At 36.0% G+C, this 15,676-nt stretch overlaps 1 protein-coding gene across 1 annotated transcript in view; it reads left to right on the top strand.

The window, feature by feature from the left end:
* USH2A (usherin) overlaps positions 1 to 15,676 on the top strand; it is a 352,517-nt gene that overhangs the window by 159,917 nt on the left and 176,924 nt on the right. Inside the window, exons 32-34 of the mRNA XM_072333648.1 lie at positions 8,971 to 9,130; positions 9,618 to 9,789; positions 13,846 to 13,993. Of these exons, the coding sequence (XP_072189749.1) occupies positions 8,971 to 9,130; positions 9,618 to 9,789; positions 13,846 to 13,993 (480 nt within the window). The remainder of the gene's footprint in view (positions 1 to 8,970; positions 9,131 to 9,617; positions 9,790 to 13,845; positions 13,994 to 15,676) is intronic.

Here is a 15,676-nt window from a genome sequence, read left to right as displayed (position 1 = left end):
CAACTTCATGTTGCCCATGTCAGTACTCAAAAGCTGGGGATACTTTTTTTCTGGTAAGAACAGAGGAGAGCAAGTAGGAGTACAGCATATTTTACAGTGCTGATAATTCTACAGCCAGCAAAAGCTTTTGTGGTCTTGCAAAAGATCTAACTTGCTGTAAATTGTTCTGACTAGAAGAGGTACTCAGAAGCTGAGTCCTCCCACTATCCCTGTTCCAGCACTGCAGTAATGTAAAACAAAAAAACAAAGAAACCAAAACAATACAAAAACAAACAAACAAAAAAACTTTTATACAGAGCTGTTTTGGACCTAGAAAGGTGTTAGTATTTCTTCTGCTGAAACTTTTAAATCCCATGATGCCTTGTCTGGATGGTGAGAGGTATTTTCTAATCATCTTGCATTGGTACTGCAAAAAATGATGAACAAGTTAACGGAGGCAATAGGCAATTTAGCAAAATGCCTATTTTGCTAAACAAGTGTTATAATCTATGAACCTGCAATCTAAATCTTTACTTGATACCATTTCAATCTGATAGTGCTTATTTTTCAACCTGATAGTGTTTATTTTTCTTTATAGCTTAGGCAAGAAAACAACAACAAAAAAGTGTTGTGGAGTTGTAAGTAGTTTCAGGTACAGAGAGAGAAGTGTACAAGTGTTGGAGAAATTACAGTCATGCTTATTAAAATGGCTTAAAAGTATAATGCCAAAAATTTGATTGATAAAGATAAAAATCCTGTCAACAGAAGTTGTTGTTCCGTGATTTTTCTGTTTGTTGTTTGTTGTTGTTGTTGTTGTTGTTGTTTTTGTTTTTTTCTGAAAATTGCACTTCCTAAATTTATTGCCTGTCTTTTTTTCTACATTGTTGAAATGGAATTCATCGGAACTCAGGATCCCAGTAACTCTTCTATTTAGCACTTATCTACCTGTGTGGCATTTAAGTTTCCTTGTCTGAGGTTGGTTTTTTTTTCAGTCTGCCTCCCTAAGAGAATGTTTGTAATCTTGTGCTTTCTCACTGCCATTTTCCAGACAGCCCTTATTTCTGCATTTTGTAATATATGCTATCCCAGATAAGACTGCACTGTTGATTTATAGAAAGTGGTTAGTAACAGTTGCTGTATTACTTAACGTTTATTCTTACAGAACTTAACATCTCACTGGATTCTGTTACCACAGCTGCACATTCAGATGTGTTTTTCAGTGAGCTGTAAAAGTGGCAGTCAGGCACTTTTCTTGACCTGATACTATCAACTGAGAACCAAATCTAAGGTGAATCTGAATTTTGGTTTTCGTACTGCAGCAAGAGTGAAATTACTTGGAAGCAGAGGATGTACTTCTGTTAGAGCCAATGGTTTCTTGGTCATACTGATAAGAATCCAAATTTGTTCCAGTTTTATAGCAACATGTATACGATATTCAGATTTGGAATATACCTGTCTAGCACAAATTTATTTTCCAGTTGAGAACATAAAACTGAAGTTAATATAGTGGTAAAATATTTAAAGCATTTTTTTTTCCCTTTTTCTCATTTTCTGGGACTAAGTGTTCCAGTGGACAGCAGGTTGGCCGTGAGCCAGTAATCTGCCATCTTGGCCAGGAAGGCCAGTGGTATCCTGGGGTGCATTAAAAAGACTATGGCCAGCAGGGAGGTGATCCTCCCCCACTACTCTGCCCTGGTGAGTCAGTATTTAGAATACTGCTTCCAGTTCTAGGCTCCCCAGTTCAAAAGAGACAGGGATCTCCTAGAAGGAGTCCAGATGATACAAGGCCTGAAGCATCTCCCACACAAGAAAATCCTGAGTAACCTGGATCTGTTCAGCCTGGGGAAAAGAAGACTGAGAAGGTATCTGATTAATGTTTATAAGTATCTAGAGGGAGGTAGGGGGCAAATGGATGAGAACAGGCCCTTCTTGGTGGTGTGTAACAATAGGACATAGAGCAATCACCTGAATATTGAACATAGGCAGAGCACTGGAACAGGTTGCCCAGAGAGGCTGTGGAGTATCTTCCTATGGAGATATTCAAGATCTGTCTGGAAGTCTACCTTTGTGATTTATTGTAAGGAACCTGCTTTAGTCGGGCAGCTGGGCTTGATCCTGCAATTCTCTGATTCTGTAGTTGACTAAAATACCCTGGTTCTTATATTGCATACTAACATGTCCCCCATCTACAAGCTGTTAGCAATACAATGATTGGGTTAGAAGCATTCATGAATGGATATACACATTGAAGTATTAAAAGTAAAGTTATGTCAGGGCATATTATGTACAAACACATGACAGAGAAATAAAAATAAGAAAGTGATATTGGTATGGCCATAATTATTTTTCTTCATATGCTTGGTAAAATGAAAATGCTCTGTCCTCTTCAGACTTTCTGTCCCTTTGATCTTTTTCTGCCGTTATAATGAGATAATTAGGGAGACAACACGTGGTTTTAACTCCAGCAAACCTGTGCATAACTTGGAAGTTCATTATGCTCATTTGATATTGAATGTTTAAACTAACTGTATCATTCTGGAATTAAAAAAAAAAAAAAAAAAAGTCATTAAAATCCAAAATCAGGTCCATATATTTTTCTGATGGTTAATGATGATGATTCAGGGGATCAGCTTACGAGTATCAGTGGAGAGACTGTTCTGTGAGCTTCACACATATGCTATTGTTCTTCTGTTTAGTGATGGTGAATGACTGTGCTCGCATAGGTAGTTTAATTGGAGGTGGAGGATTGAAAAATAAGTTTAAATATACTTGTCTGATGCTTTTCTTCCGCTTTTTCTAAGCAGTATGGTCTATGGCACTCTACGTGAATTGAGTTTTCTTCAGCTGAATCTCTTCAACATTTCAACCTGATGTGTATGAGAACAAACTCAAAGTAAAGTCTTCCATTTTTATTATGTTGGCCCACAATATCAGACACAAGAGTTGGTGGTATGACAGCAGAGGTTGAATCCTTCCACCAGTATCCCATTGTATTTCGTTGCCATGTGACACATGGCAGCAGATGGGAGCTCTGACAGAATGTCTGACCTGGAAGCTCATATGAAGCAAAGGTGTGTCGCTGAATTCTACCACGTAGAAAAATGACAGGCACTGACATTCACTGATGTTTACTGGTTATTATGGAGACCAAACAGTGGATGTGAGCACAGTGAGGCAGTGGGTGATGTGTTTCAGCAGTGCTGAAAGCAGCATGAAAGGCAATTCATTTTCTAGATGGGCCATAGTGATTTTTAGGGGTGTGGCACACAGGCTCTTTTGCTCTTGTTCATCCTTGGCAAAAATGCACAGCTAATGGTAGTGATAACATTGAGGAGCAGTGTTTTGTAGCTGAGAATTTACTCTATCAAATACTGTTCTTATGTTCTTTGTATCTCTTGTAGTTTCCATGGAAATAAATAGGTGGCATTACTTTCAGAACAACCTAGTAGCTATCCTGGGGACCTAGCTTTGAAAATGAAAGGCTGGAACACTTGGGCTGATAAATGGTGGAAAGCTTTTTCTCACAACAGTTGGGACTAGTAAAAGTATAACCAAGATTCACTGTTAGTGAACGTGGGGGGGAAAATGGACTTTGTTATTAAAGCATTGTTCAAAAAAAATGAGTATTTTGGAAAAGTGATACTTTTCCAGAACTGGGACTGTGGCTTTTCCTTGTGCATGTAGTAGCTACATTACTTCTTTGAAATCATTGCAAACTGAAATGATAGAGATCTTTGTTTTACATGTGTGTGAAGAGATTTTCTTCTTGAATATTATACAAACCAGCACATGACTGTATTATTTTTGGTGCTCTTGCGTGATATCTGGTTTTGCACAATGCTCTGAACTCTTTTGTCGGATATAAACCTCAACTGAAATAAGAATTTATCCTCTGTGAGTAATTTAGAAAACAAGCAATATTTATTGCTGAGCAAAGAGCTTCTAAAATGCATCAGCATTACTGGTCAGCTAGAAGTGATATTATTCATATACTATTATGTCAAAGTCTTTGCTGCTTAGAGAGCCGTAGAACAACTTATGGTTCTTCCTGAAAATAATTATTTTGTGTTCTCCTATTTCTTGTCCTTATTTCAAGTGGGTTCACAAAGTTCTTGTAATTCTAATTCTGGAACAGTCTTCATTAATGGCTGTTGTCCAGCAAAAGTTGCTACTGCTTTGGAAGATGCATTCTTTACTTCAATTAATGGCTCGTTTCCACATGTAGAAGACTAAGAATTCCTAGGCTCTTTAGCCAAGTACATATGTACATTGTTACCTTATTGTTCATTGAGTTGTCCTAATATGCAAGCAGTGTCACTTGTGATGACCTGTTTTTGTAGGAGTGTTGAGTACAGCATGAGATTTACAGGACAACTGGGAAAAAGGTGCAGCACTAGTATTAAACCTTCCCAGAGGAGATTGTATGTGATTGATGATTCTTAAAGAGTTGATGTAATTGTTTGTTATTTTATAGAAACAGTAAACAGAATATAGTGTACTGAAAATTATATATATAAATGTTTCTTGCTTTCAGAAAATGGTGGAAGGGCAAGAACCACTAATGATATCCAGTGAAGCAAACCTGGCAATATCATCTTGGCGTTTCTGCAATGATTCTTTTGTTTTGGTTTGGTTTTAATTGTAGTGCATAAAACTCAAATGGGAGCATCACTGTAACTTGGTGATGTGGATTTATGGTCCCAAAGAGTTTACCTTCTAATTAAATATTAAGTTACTGTGAGTTAGTTTAACAAACTATGAGAAAGAAGAGCAGAGAACAGATTAAGGATTTGAGCGATTAGCTGAAGAAGTCATACAGTCTGTCTGCATAAAAAACACGGTGATTGGAATTCCTTGGATGTTTTTCACCTTCACACTCTCTCAGCAGGTTTGCTTTGCTGTGCTGCTAACAATCCCATGCCATGGTGCTGTCGTATTATTTTCCTATGAATATAGCAATGGGAAAGCTATTCTCTCAATTATTTTCCTGAGAGAAACTATGTGGGGTTCCTTACACAAGTCACTTTTCAACTGAGCACTCACCAGGGCAGTACGTTGTCATTTCTGGTCCTTACAATAGCTGCCTGAAATTGGGGCAGGGGGAGAGGTGGAGGGTGTGAAAAAAAGAGGAGAAAAAGAGGAAATAGAGGAAGAGGAAAAAGAAAAGAGTATGTGATTCTTTTGCTATAAACTTGAGCACAGATTACTGCAGAGTGCAGATGACTTAAAACATTGTAGACAATAATACTATTACTTTTGAATTGTGATGGATTCTAACAATTTGACTATAAAGTTCATCTTTTGAGTAAAGTTCTTAAATCTCTATTTTCTGTATTCTTAATCTATTTCTTTCCCTATATCAGCAAAATCTCTCAAATTCTCTCCTAAAAGAAGCACTGTGCTGTTGCATGTTCTTGTTGACCATCCAAACAAGGTTGTTCTTTACTCTTTCTGCCTTATGCACTGATTGTACCATGAGAACTTATGTTGGTGGTCATTAGAATCTGGATATATACCAAACACAATAGGTAGGTAGCTGCCTTAGTGGAGGGAGTTCCATGCATACTATATACATAGTAAATACAGTGGTATGCAAATATCGATTTTAATGATAGCAAGTGTAGTGAGCAATTCTCTTCCTGACTTATGAGGTGGATATGCATTTAGTTTGTTTGTACTGCCTGTGAGGTCAAAGAGGTGAAAAGGTAGGTTGGTACCTCCCCTCCTTGCATTGTTTTCACCCTCTGACTCCCCACAAAAAGGTAGGGGAGGGGATTGTAAAGTAAGTTGCAATCTTAAAACATATGAACACATGCATATTTCTATTTCAGTTTTCTTGTTTTGTTTTTGATACCTTTTATGTTTACGCTTTTGTGTTCTTTGCCTTTTTAAGTCCAGAAATGAATACAAGATAAAATTCTGAGTGTAGGCTTTTCTCAATTGCAGTGAGATGTATATCACATTATGTGAAAATAAAAGAGGGGACTGAAAATGAGGAACAAATAAAACATGATTAAGCAAAATAACAGCTCTTCAGTTTTTCTAGTGTAAAGTAAAAAAAAAAACAACCAAACAAACAAAAAAACATAGATCAGTTTTTGCTGTGAGTTAAAAAGAAAATAATTCTCCACTTATTGGGTTCATTTTATAGATTGAGATCAATGAAATTCTTCCAGCAACAGCATGAAATCAATTGTAAAATAACATATAATTCACATACTATCTTCTAAATTATAGTTTGTTTGACATTAATCACCAAGGTTTCCATTCACTGCTACGCCTTTTCTTGTAACAAAATTCTAGATAATGCTTGTGGATCTATTTCTAATGTCTGAGAGTGATCTGTTTTTCATGTCCACAATTGCCTACATTTGATCTTATGCAAATCATGCAATCAAGCAAATGGAAAACAAGGCATTGTTGCTAGAGGACCTTGACAAACAGTGGCTGTGTAGTTTTAAGAACCTCTTTACCCTGCATTCAGATTCATGTTCATGTATGTGGTTATTTGAATTCATTTATCCATTATCAAACACCTTGAACTTTAAACAAGAAAATGTCTGCCAGATCAGATTGTGCCAGATAATTGCATCAATTATAATTTAACATGATTTTCGTTGTTTAGTTTGTCAGTTTCTAGTTCTAAGTTTTAAGAGGTACAGCCTACAGTATACTGCAGGCTTATCATCTTTGATGAAGTCTACAGAGAGATTTTTATTGACTGATATTTATCAACTCATACTTTGAGTAACATTCCTCAGTCTCTCATTTCTGTATTTTCTTCTGTCTGCTTCTAACTTGATTCTTTTTACTATTTCAAAATCAAAATATTCTAGGTTGTGTTCTACAATCTTTTCAACATTTATTAGTCAAAATACTTTGGTGTTATTAAGCCAAGATGAGGAGTTAAGACCTGCTGTGATATGTGACATCTCCATATTTTAACTCTTTTTACCTTTTTTTTACCGCCCCTCTCCTTTCCTTCCCTTCCCTCTCAGTATCATCTTTAGTTACTCTCAAAAGACTTTGCTGCTCCAATGTCCAGTTTGCATTCCTTGTTCTTTCCATTCTTTCCCACTTTCTTGTCCTCTTTTTGCCTTCTTCTTTTCCATCTTCTATTCTCTTAATCCTTGACAAATTGCTCCCTGTTCAAATGTAAGTAGGTATTTCCAGAAACTCTTATTTATGTAGATAATCTCATGAAATCAAGGTTTCAGTAAAAGCTACTTTTCAAAAAAGCAGATTCTTGATGAGGGATATCCCTTAAAGCTGGGAAAAAAATCCTTCCCTAATGAAATCCCATATGTCTGTATAAGGAAAAGATTCATCTGCAATAAGCAAATGCAAAAGGAGAAATCTACTTTCTCTCTTCTGCTTTCCATTCTGCTGTATTCAGACTAAGTGTAGCACTGTAAGAGTGTGTTGGCTTTATTTATTTACAAGAATATTATGTAAATTGGTGCCACAGATTGCTTTTGGCTGCGTGTTTGGGAAAGTAAATTCCTACTGGTCACTTGTTTGCCCACACAGGACCTGAAGTATCAGATTTATCTTTGAGATTTCCATCTTCATTTCTATTATTTGTGGCTTCCTTGATGTCAGTGGAGAGGAAGAATGGATGCAGGAAGGTGACGTGTGGAGTTCACTTTCTCTGCTTGCTGAGCCAGCTCAAGCACCTGCTCTGAGTGTGCCTTCCCCCTCTCACCCACATAAGCACTGCTTAACCCTGGGAGAATCAAACCCATTATGTTGATTAAATATGCCACTATTACAGGCATTCCTTTGCTTTTTTTTTTTTTTTTTTGCTTTTTTTTTTTTTTAGTCACAGCATTATTTCTTTTAACTCACGTTTTGCCATGTCCGTCCTCACAAAAGCAGAATAAATCAAAAGGAATTCCTTTGCAGGGACAGACATTAGACAAAGGGTAAACCAATGAGAAAGAAGATGGATCTATGGCATTTCTTCTTTAGCGATGGTCGTTCCGTTACAGTTTTTAATCTCTACTCAAATATTTTTGCATAAAATAGTAGTTGGATATTATTTGGCTCTGCAAACACTGGCATTTATTACATCTTGCTAAAACACAGAACTTTTTCTGGCATATTAAAATTTGCTTTTATAACACACTCATTTTATTTGTATACCTCATACTGTTGCCAAAATCATTGCCAAAATCTAAATTGTGAATTCCTTCTTAAAGGATTTGTTCATTAAAATGTGCAATTTGTATTGCAGTAAAAAAAAAAAATTAAAAAGATTGGAAAATTCTATCTGAATTACTCCAGTAGTACAATTTTTATGATAAGCATTCTTTTATTAGTACACGATTCCTAAAAATATATGAGGCTCAAAACATTTTAGAATATTTATTCAGCAAAGATACTGCATTTTGTTCACCATTTTCTGCAGTAATTGAAAATCAAGATAGCTTCAAAATAAATAACCAGTTAACAGTTGTCTTGCTACTGTATTAGACAGGTTGTCTTTTACTGAGATATGTTTTACGAATGTTTGATAGGCAAAGAGAGAACAGTGGTGGCAACAGCGAGCTGCCTTTGTGCTCATGCTTAAAGTGCACGGAGTGAACTGTATGTCTTCATGCTTGACATTTGTACAGTATAAAGCACATTTTGTGGAAAAATAAAATCTGTCTGTGTTAATGAATCTATAAATGTTTTCTGTGACTTAATCATCTTTGAAGTATTAGTCACTGGGGCAAATTAATATAGTATGTAGCACTAAGAAGGCTCTCCTGAAATTGGTTGAGGTGGCCCAATTGTACAGTACAACTGGAGCTCCCTAGACCTTCTTATCACCACTCTGGGGCAAATCCAAAGCAGCTAAGAAAGACAGGCTGCCCTTCCTCTGAGTTTTCTGAACTCACTAGGTTCTGAAAGCTACAAACAAACAGGATAAAATTAATATGCCAAGTATTATAAATATGCAATCTGCATTTTCTTTCTTTCTTTTTTTTTTTTTTTTTGCCTTAGATTTAGCCGTTTTTACACCCCACCAGTTTCTTCTCACCGCCTGCACAATTGCTGGCTGTACGAACAGTTCCCAGGTCACCTTGTTTACTGCACAGCTGCCACCATCTCATGTAGATGCCCCGGTCCTGACGATTTTGGATTCTAGAACAATATATGTGCAGTAAGTAAGGATTTCTTCTTTCCTGACAACACAATAGTGCATCAGTTTATTCAAGAATTCCAGTGAGTTCAATCAGGGGAAGGGTTTGTGACATAAAATTAAATTTATTATGATTAAATGCATAGAAGTGATTAGTTTAGTGGTTCTGTGCACCTTCTGATTATCACTTGCCAACTTAATTTCCATTTTGTCTTTACGCAATCAGTATAACCTACATATGGGCATAGCCTCTGTAAACTTCAGTGCAAGAAAGGTTCTGGTGATATGCCCATGTTGTAGCCCCTGCTTTGTGTGTTAGTGTAATAATATATCTATGAAGTACAAATACTGCATTAGAGCTTTGCCTTAGATTTATTTTTTTGGTTGCACAACTGTGTTTTTAAATTCTTGAGGTGAAACTCATGTACTCCAATAAACAGAGCCTTAGATTTTTTGAGTATGGTCTGATTCTTTCCTAGTCTTAATCATATTTTACTTTTATTTGCAGATGGAAAGAACCATTAGAATTAAATGGAATCTTAGATCGCTATGTGATTTATATTGCCAACAATGAGCAGAATTTTACACAGTGGGATGTAATCTACAATAGCACAGAACTTTTTCTGGATTTTACCATTCGACACCTTTACCCGGGCACTGAATACCTCATAAAACTAGCCGTAAGTTTTCTCCTATTGTTAAACATAAGGATTTGCTCTTTCTTCATAAATCTACAAATAGAAGGAAATAGCATAAAGGAAGAGACTTCAGTGTAAAGTAGCTGTTTGTTCAGAATATTTCAAAGACTGTAGTGTATTTATTACTTTTCTTTATCAGTGATTTTGTTCTTTGTGATGAATTAGAGAAGATTCAGCTCACCGGAAAGCTGTATACAGAGTCATGGGATTGTCTCTTGTTTTAAGCACATTGCTCATTTTATAACAATACCTATATAAGGATATTTGCTTTGATAAATGCCATAGGAAAATATTCAGCTCTTGATTATGAATAAATTTACATTTATGTAGACTGGGTATGCATTCATTTTTTTTTTTCTTAACATGCTCTTGAACATTCTAAATATTACACCTCAAAAAAAAAAAATAAACTGCCTTCGGGTGGCGATAAGGATCTGACTTGAACTTGAAAAAGCAAGGATATTCAGTCTAATTAAGGCTTAGATTTGTGTTGAAATTAATTCATTTGTGCCTAGGCATCTCAGCGCAGTTAATTGTATAGCATATAAAATAACACTACGTCCAAAACTGTGACAGTACTAAAACAAGCAGTTTAAACCTTCAGAAGCAAGCATGACTATCAGAAGTATTTGAGATGTCCCACTGTGCCACTGCTTTACTGTGCTCCCGCCCAGCTCCTGAACACAGGTGCAAGGAAAGAGGATGAAGGGAGAATTAACGGCTTGTATCTGGAGAGCCAGGGTTGCTTTGTTTGATGTTTCTGCTTTGGGATATAGTTAAAGCAATGAAGTGGTGTGTGGATTTTGGTTTTTATTTCTTTAACACATACAGATTTTCACAAACTTACTGAATACATTTTTAGGAATGGTTCATTTTTATATTTTATCTCTAATTTATTTGTATTTTTATTTTATAAATGTATGTATTTGCAGTGAATCAGAGGTAACAAGAAACTAATAGAAAGATCATTTATTTTGGTGATAGTTAATTGGATTAAACGGTCTCTGATAGGCAGGTTAGAAGACTCCTTGCAGCTTTGAACATAACAGGTCAAAAGTGCATGAGCTGCCCAGTATATTTGAAATGGTAGAGTAGGCATTCTTAAAACATTGAGTCCCATTGAATTTAGGAATTGCCAGGATAGTTTGAGAGCTATGTAAAAGTAGAGATTTACAAGTTATGAAGCTTAAAAGTGGTCTATTGTTGTACTAGAAGTAAACAAAAGAAACCTAACAGAAGAAAAAAAAATCCACAAACATCTGCATCCCTACGTCCTGCCCTCCCCCCTCCAATAAAAACACACAAATCAAAGCAACCACACCTGGAAAGAAGTCAGAATATTTAGTTTTATTAGAATTCTGTGAAAACCTCTCCATTAAAAAAATCCCAGTATGCCTTCAACTCCGGAAACTTGTTTAAACTTTCTAGTTTCTTGGTTGGATGAAAGAAACTAGAGCCTTTTTCTTTGTATTTGATTCACAGATAGTGCTGATTTTATTTTGTATTCATACAAAATTAGCTTCTGGTTTATTTGAGAAAACTGAAGGCTAATTCGTTGAAATTTGCAGCTTTGAACACTTAGAATTTTCAGCACCTCACAGACCTGTGACTTCAAGTTTTGCTTGACAAGTTTAGATACATTTAGCAAAATGTTTTTCTTTGTATGTTGTTATATTTTTTCACAGCTGATGACTTCCATTTAGTATGTAGCAAAAGAATTGTTACATACTGTAAATGACTGCAACAGCTTTTATAAACAAGTCTAATGCTTCTTTTCAAAAGTCAGCCGAGTAGTCTAAGGTCATGTCTCCCTAGATTAGTGCAAAAGGGATTTCCTTTTGCTCTGTTCCTGCTCTAAGCTGGTTGGATGTGAGCCAGGCCAATCTGAAAGCAAATGGAAAGCTAAAAGGCTGCATTTAAAATTAGCTGGGGTGGCACACCCTTTTATATGGCTTGAGTGCTTTTGTGATGTCTCTGTTGAATGTCTCCTTGCTGCTGTGTTGTGTGAGTAAACTAGCCTCGGTGCTGGCTGGAGGATCGTTGTATTTGACCTTTTTATGTGGCACTCACCTGTCCCTTGACTCTCTGAATGTGTTGATGTTTTTTCAGATTTTTTCCCAAATCTGTTTTCCAGTGAAGATCAGAGTGGCACAATGGGGCTCAAAGTGGGTGTAGGATATTATGACTTAGAGTATCTCTGTGTGGGATATCTGGAGTCTCACCAGTGTCCTCTGCATTTGGATACAGTAATCTAAAAGATCGCAATGTAAAATGCAGACAAGCTTTGTCTGATAGATTTTCATTAGAAGAATTAGAATTTTGTATACCAGCAAATTTCCCGGATATGAAAATTGATCTTTGTGAAATTCAAGAAATAAATGAATAGAAAGGCTGCAGCTAATGAACTTCTTAACTAAAAAGCCCTCCATTGCTAAGGAGTACTAAATAGAGCTCCTTTAACAAGGGAGCAAGTAACACAGGAGGAAGAGGTCTTCCAGAGGCCTTTTTCTTGGATCTCTGTGAAGTCAATAGAAGCTGAATAATTTGAAGCACAGTCTGTCTTTGCAGGAAGGATGATGTTCTTTAACATTTTGATAAGGAAAATGTTTAGAGTTATGTGATCATCTGACAATAAGGCGTTTAAATAAATGCCACTTTTGTATATTCCCAAAGCTAAGTTTGCATTCTTTCCTTGTTATTTGGTAGCCAAAACTGAATACCAGGACTCATTCTGTAGCTGTGTTGAAAGTGCAATTTCCAGAGAAATCAAAACAATCTTGGTGTGTAAAATAGCCTCTCATTTACAAATAGTTCTATTTTTTACCTATGGGGCTAGTATACACCTCTGAAGTGGAGCAGGAAATAAGTTAACTGTTCACCTATTTGCAACACACTGGGAAATAAGAAACTGAAAATAATCCTTTCAAATAATATACACAAGATTGGAAGAAGCATTTTGTTCCTGGAGATCTGGATTGTAAGGATGGTTTTTCTTTGTGTGCTGATGATCCAGAAAGCACTGCTTGCCCATGTCAACATACAGTCAAAAAAGAAATATGATGTATGTTTTAATGAAAAATTGTATCTGAATCCTTATTGAATTTGGGTTTGATGTAGTCTACTGCTAAAAATAAAAACGGAAAACAAACAGTAGATAAAACAAAACAAAAGAAAAGAAGAACATTTAAATCAAGTAGAGAGTTTACATATTCTTGTATATGTTTTTTAACTTCTGTAGCTTCTCGTCTTGCCATTGATTTTAGTGCAAGTAATCAGCAAACAAGTGCATGTAAGGGGCTAGCTGTGTGGCCTTATGTTTCTGCGTGTAAAATTTTAAAAGCCTGGTATCTGAGGCGATCTGCAAATTCTTGCACATTGCATTGCTTCATAATCAAACAAAATGTAAAAGTGGTGTAATCAATCTTTTCTTCACTGGTAGCTGAAATACAAATGATTTGACTGTTATCCATAAACATGCAATAATAACTGTTACATATTGATTTATAATACAGTGTTTTTTCACTCTTTTAATTGCATCTGCACACCACTCAGTCTGCTGTTGTGAAGTGCAGAAGTCTCTGAGTGTTGTTGTTTTTGTTCTGAATGACTATTCAGTGAGACAGTTTTTCAGGTTGCAAGGTGGTTAGTATATTCTGTCTGAAAGTTGTGAGAACTCTATTCAGTTCCTGAACAATTTTCTGGTATAAATGGTAATACTGTACTGTAGTATTCTTCAGCTGTTTCTGCAAAAGCATTTGAAATCTAATTGTGATTATGACTTTCCGTCAAATGCTAAATGATGGGAATCAAATATTAGTATAAGGTTTTATCAATATTGCACTTAAAAATTGAGTATTGTTAGTAGCATCTCTTGTTAAGATAAAAGTTACCTGAGTTTAAGATGAAACTCTTATGAAAAGCAGTCCTACTAAGTTCAGATATGTAAAAGCTTGAAAACTGCAAATAATTCACTTCTAGGCTCAAAAACTGTTGGTATTACATTGAAATATGTTTATTTGTTGTGATTAATATTTTAAGGCTTGCACTGGAGGTGGATGCTCAATAAGCGAAGCTAGCACAGCTGTAACAGATGAGAGTACGCCAGAAGGTGTTCCTGCTCCAAAAGCCCAGTCATATTCATCTGACTCCTTTAACATCTCATGGGCTAAGCCTGAGTATCCGAATGGTAAGTGAACTCTTTTAGCCTCAAGTTAAAAAGATGATTAGTAAAGGTAAATTAATATTCTAAATGGCAGCTTATATGTGGTGCTTAATTTTTAATGATCATTTTAGCACATAAAATACCTGAGATAGTATCATTGTCTGCAGCTAGGAGATTGTGGTTTTCAGCCTACTGTACGGTTTCAGTAGCTCAAAAGTGCTCCCTTTTGATGGTTCTTGTGTACTGCATCTCATTGTTTAATGTTTTCCAAGACAACTGAGCTGAGGACAGGCCATTCTTGGAGAAAATCCATCTAGGGTGCTCATTCTACCTTAAAATAAAATGTTGATTTCTATTTCATTAGTAGATAAGTAACAAATATTGCATTATTGTTCTGTGTAATCATCTTGGAAGTGTGCATTTGCTTGACTAGGGAAGTTAAGTAATACACTTCCTTTTGTTTAGAAATGTTTTCTAATGGGAATTGTCTAAATGTAACACTTTGGGACAAAATCAACATATATCCTTGGATTTCACCTTGATTTTATAATTACCTATATGATAGATTATATCAGAACAGAGGAAGCTATGCAGAAATCACTGAATTTAAGCAGCAGAAATGTTTTTTCTCATTGGGTATCATATTGATATATATATATATATATATATATATAAAATTCTTACTTTAATTTCACGTAAATTTCATTTTTCACCTGCAAGTTTACCCTGCTTTCAAATGTGGGGGAACAGAAATTGTATACGCAATCTCAATAGAAGGCACTTGAAACAATTTCCAAAAAATTAGTGATTATAAGGCTACACACTTATAGCATTCTGTAAGATATTACATTACTTTTAAAAGGAATTAAGAGTCATCTGCTGTTAAATACATTATTTGATAATTTAAGATCCTTTGTTATTGGTGTCACTCTGTAAGATTTTTCTGTCTAAACCCTTAAAAGCCCTCAAACCCTATTACTGAAATCCCACCAGTGCAAGTGGAAAAGGCTTAGGGGGAAGAACGGAGTGAAAAGAAAAAAGGAAGAGGGAACGAGAGGGGGGGAAATTGTGAGATAGAAGGCAGGATGTCCAAGTATGTGGCTGAGTGGACAAAGCATGAACCATTTCCAGTTAAACTGGCTTTTTTTTTTTTTAACATTTAATTGTTCATGGCCTCATCCTGTTATCCTCATGTTGTGGGGGGAAAAATAATCTAAATGATTTAGAGGGTGTTTTAACTAGCCAAATATGTGTATAACGTATACACAAATGCATATAACTATGTTAACGTATCTACAAAACAAGACTGTAGTTTGACAAATAAAGTTCCACAAGCTTCATTTAAACCAGCTGCAAGATGGGAATATGTGGCCAAACTTACATACAGGAAAGAATGGGTGCCATCCAGCAGGGTCCAGACAGACTTGACAGATAGGAACCTCATGCAAACACGAAGTTCAAGAAGGCCAAGTGCAAGGTCCTTTCATCTGGGTTGGGCAATCCCAAGCACAAAAACAGGCTGGGCAATGAGTGGATTGAGATCTGCCTTGAGGAGAAGAACTTGGGGTTGCAGGTAGATGGAAAGCTAGACTTGAGCTCTTAAAGCCCAGAAAGCCAACTATGTCCTGGGCTGCATCAAAAGCAGCTTGTTCAACAGAGTGATGGAGGTGATTTTGCCCCTCTTCTCTGCTCTCATGAGATGACACC

Source organism: Excalfactoria chinensis, chromosome 3, assembly GCF_039878825.1.
Source record: "Excalfactoria chinensis isolate bCotChi1 chromosome 3, bCotChi1.hap2, whole genome shotgun sequence".
In the NCBI taxonomy this organism is placed as follows: Eukaryota; Metazoa; Chordata; class Aves; order Galliformes; family Phasianidae; genus Excalfactoria; species Excalfactoria chinensis.
This window is presented reverse-complemented; position numbering and strand designations above follow the sequence as displayed.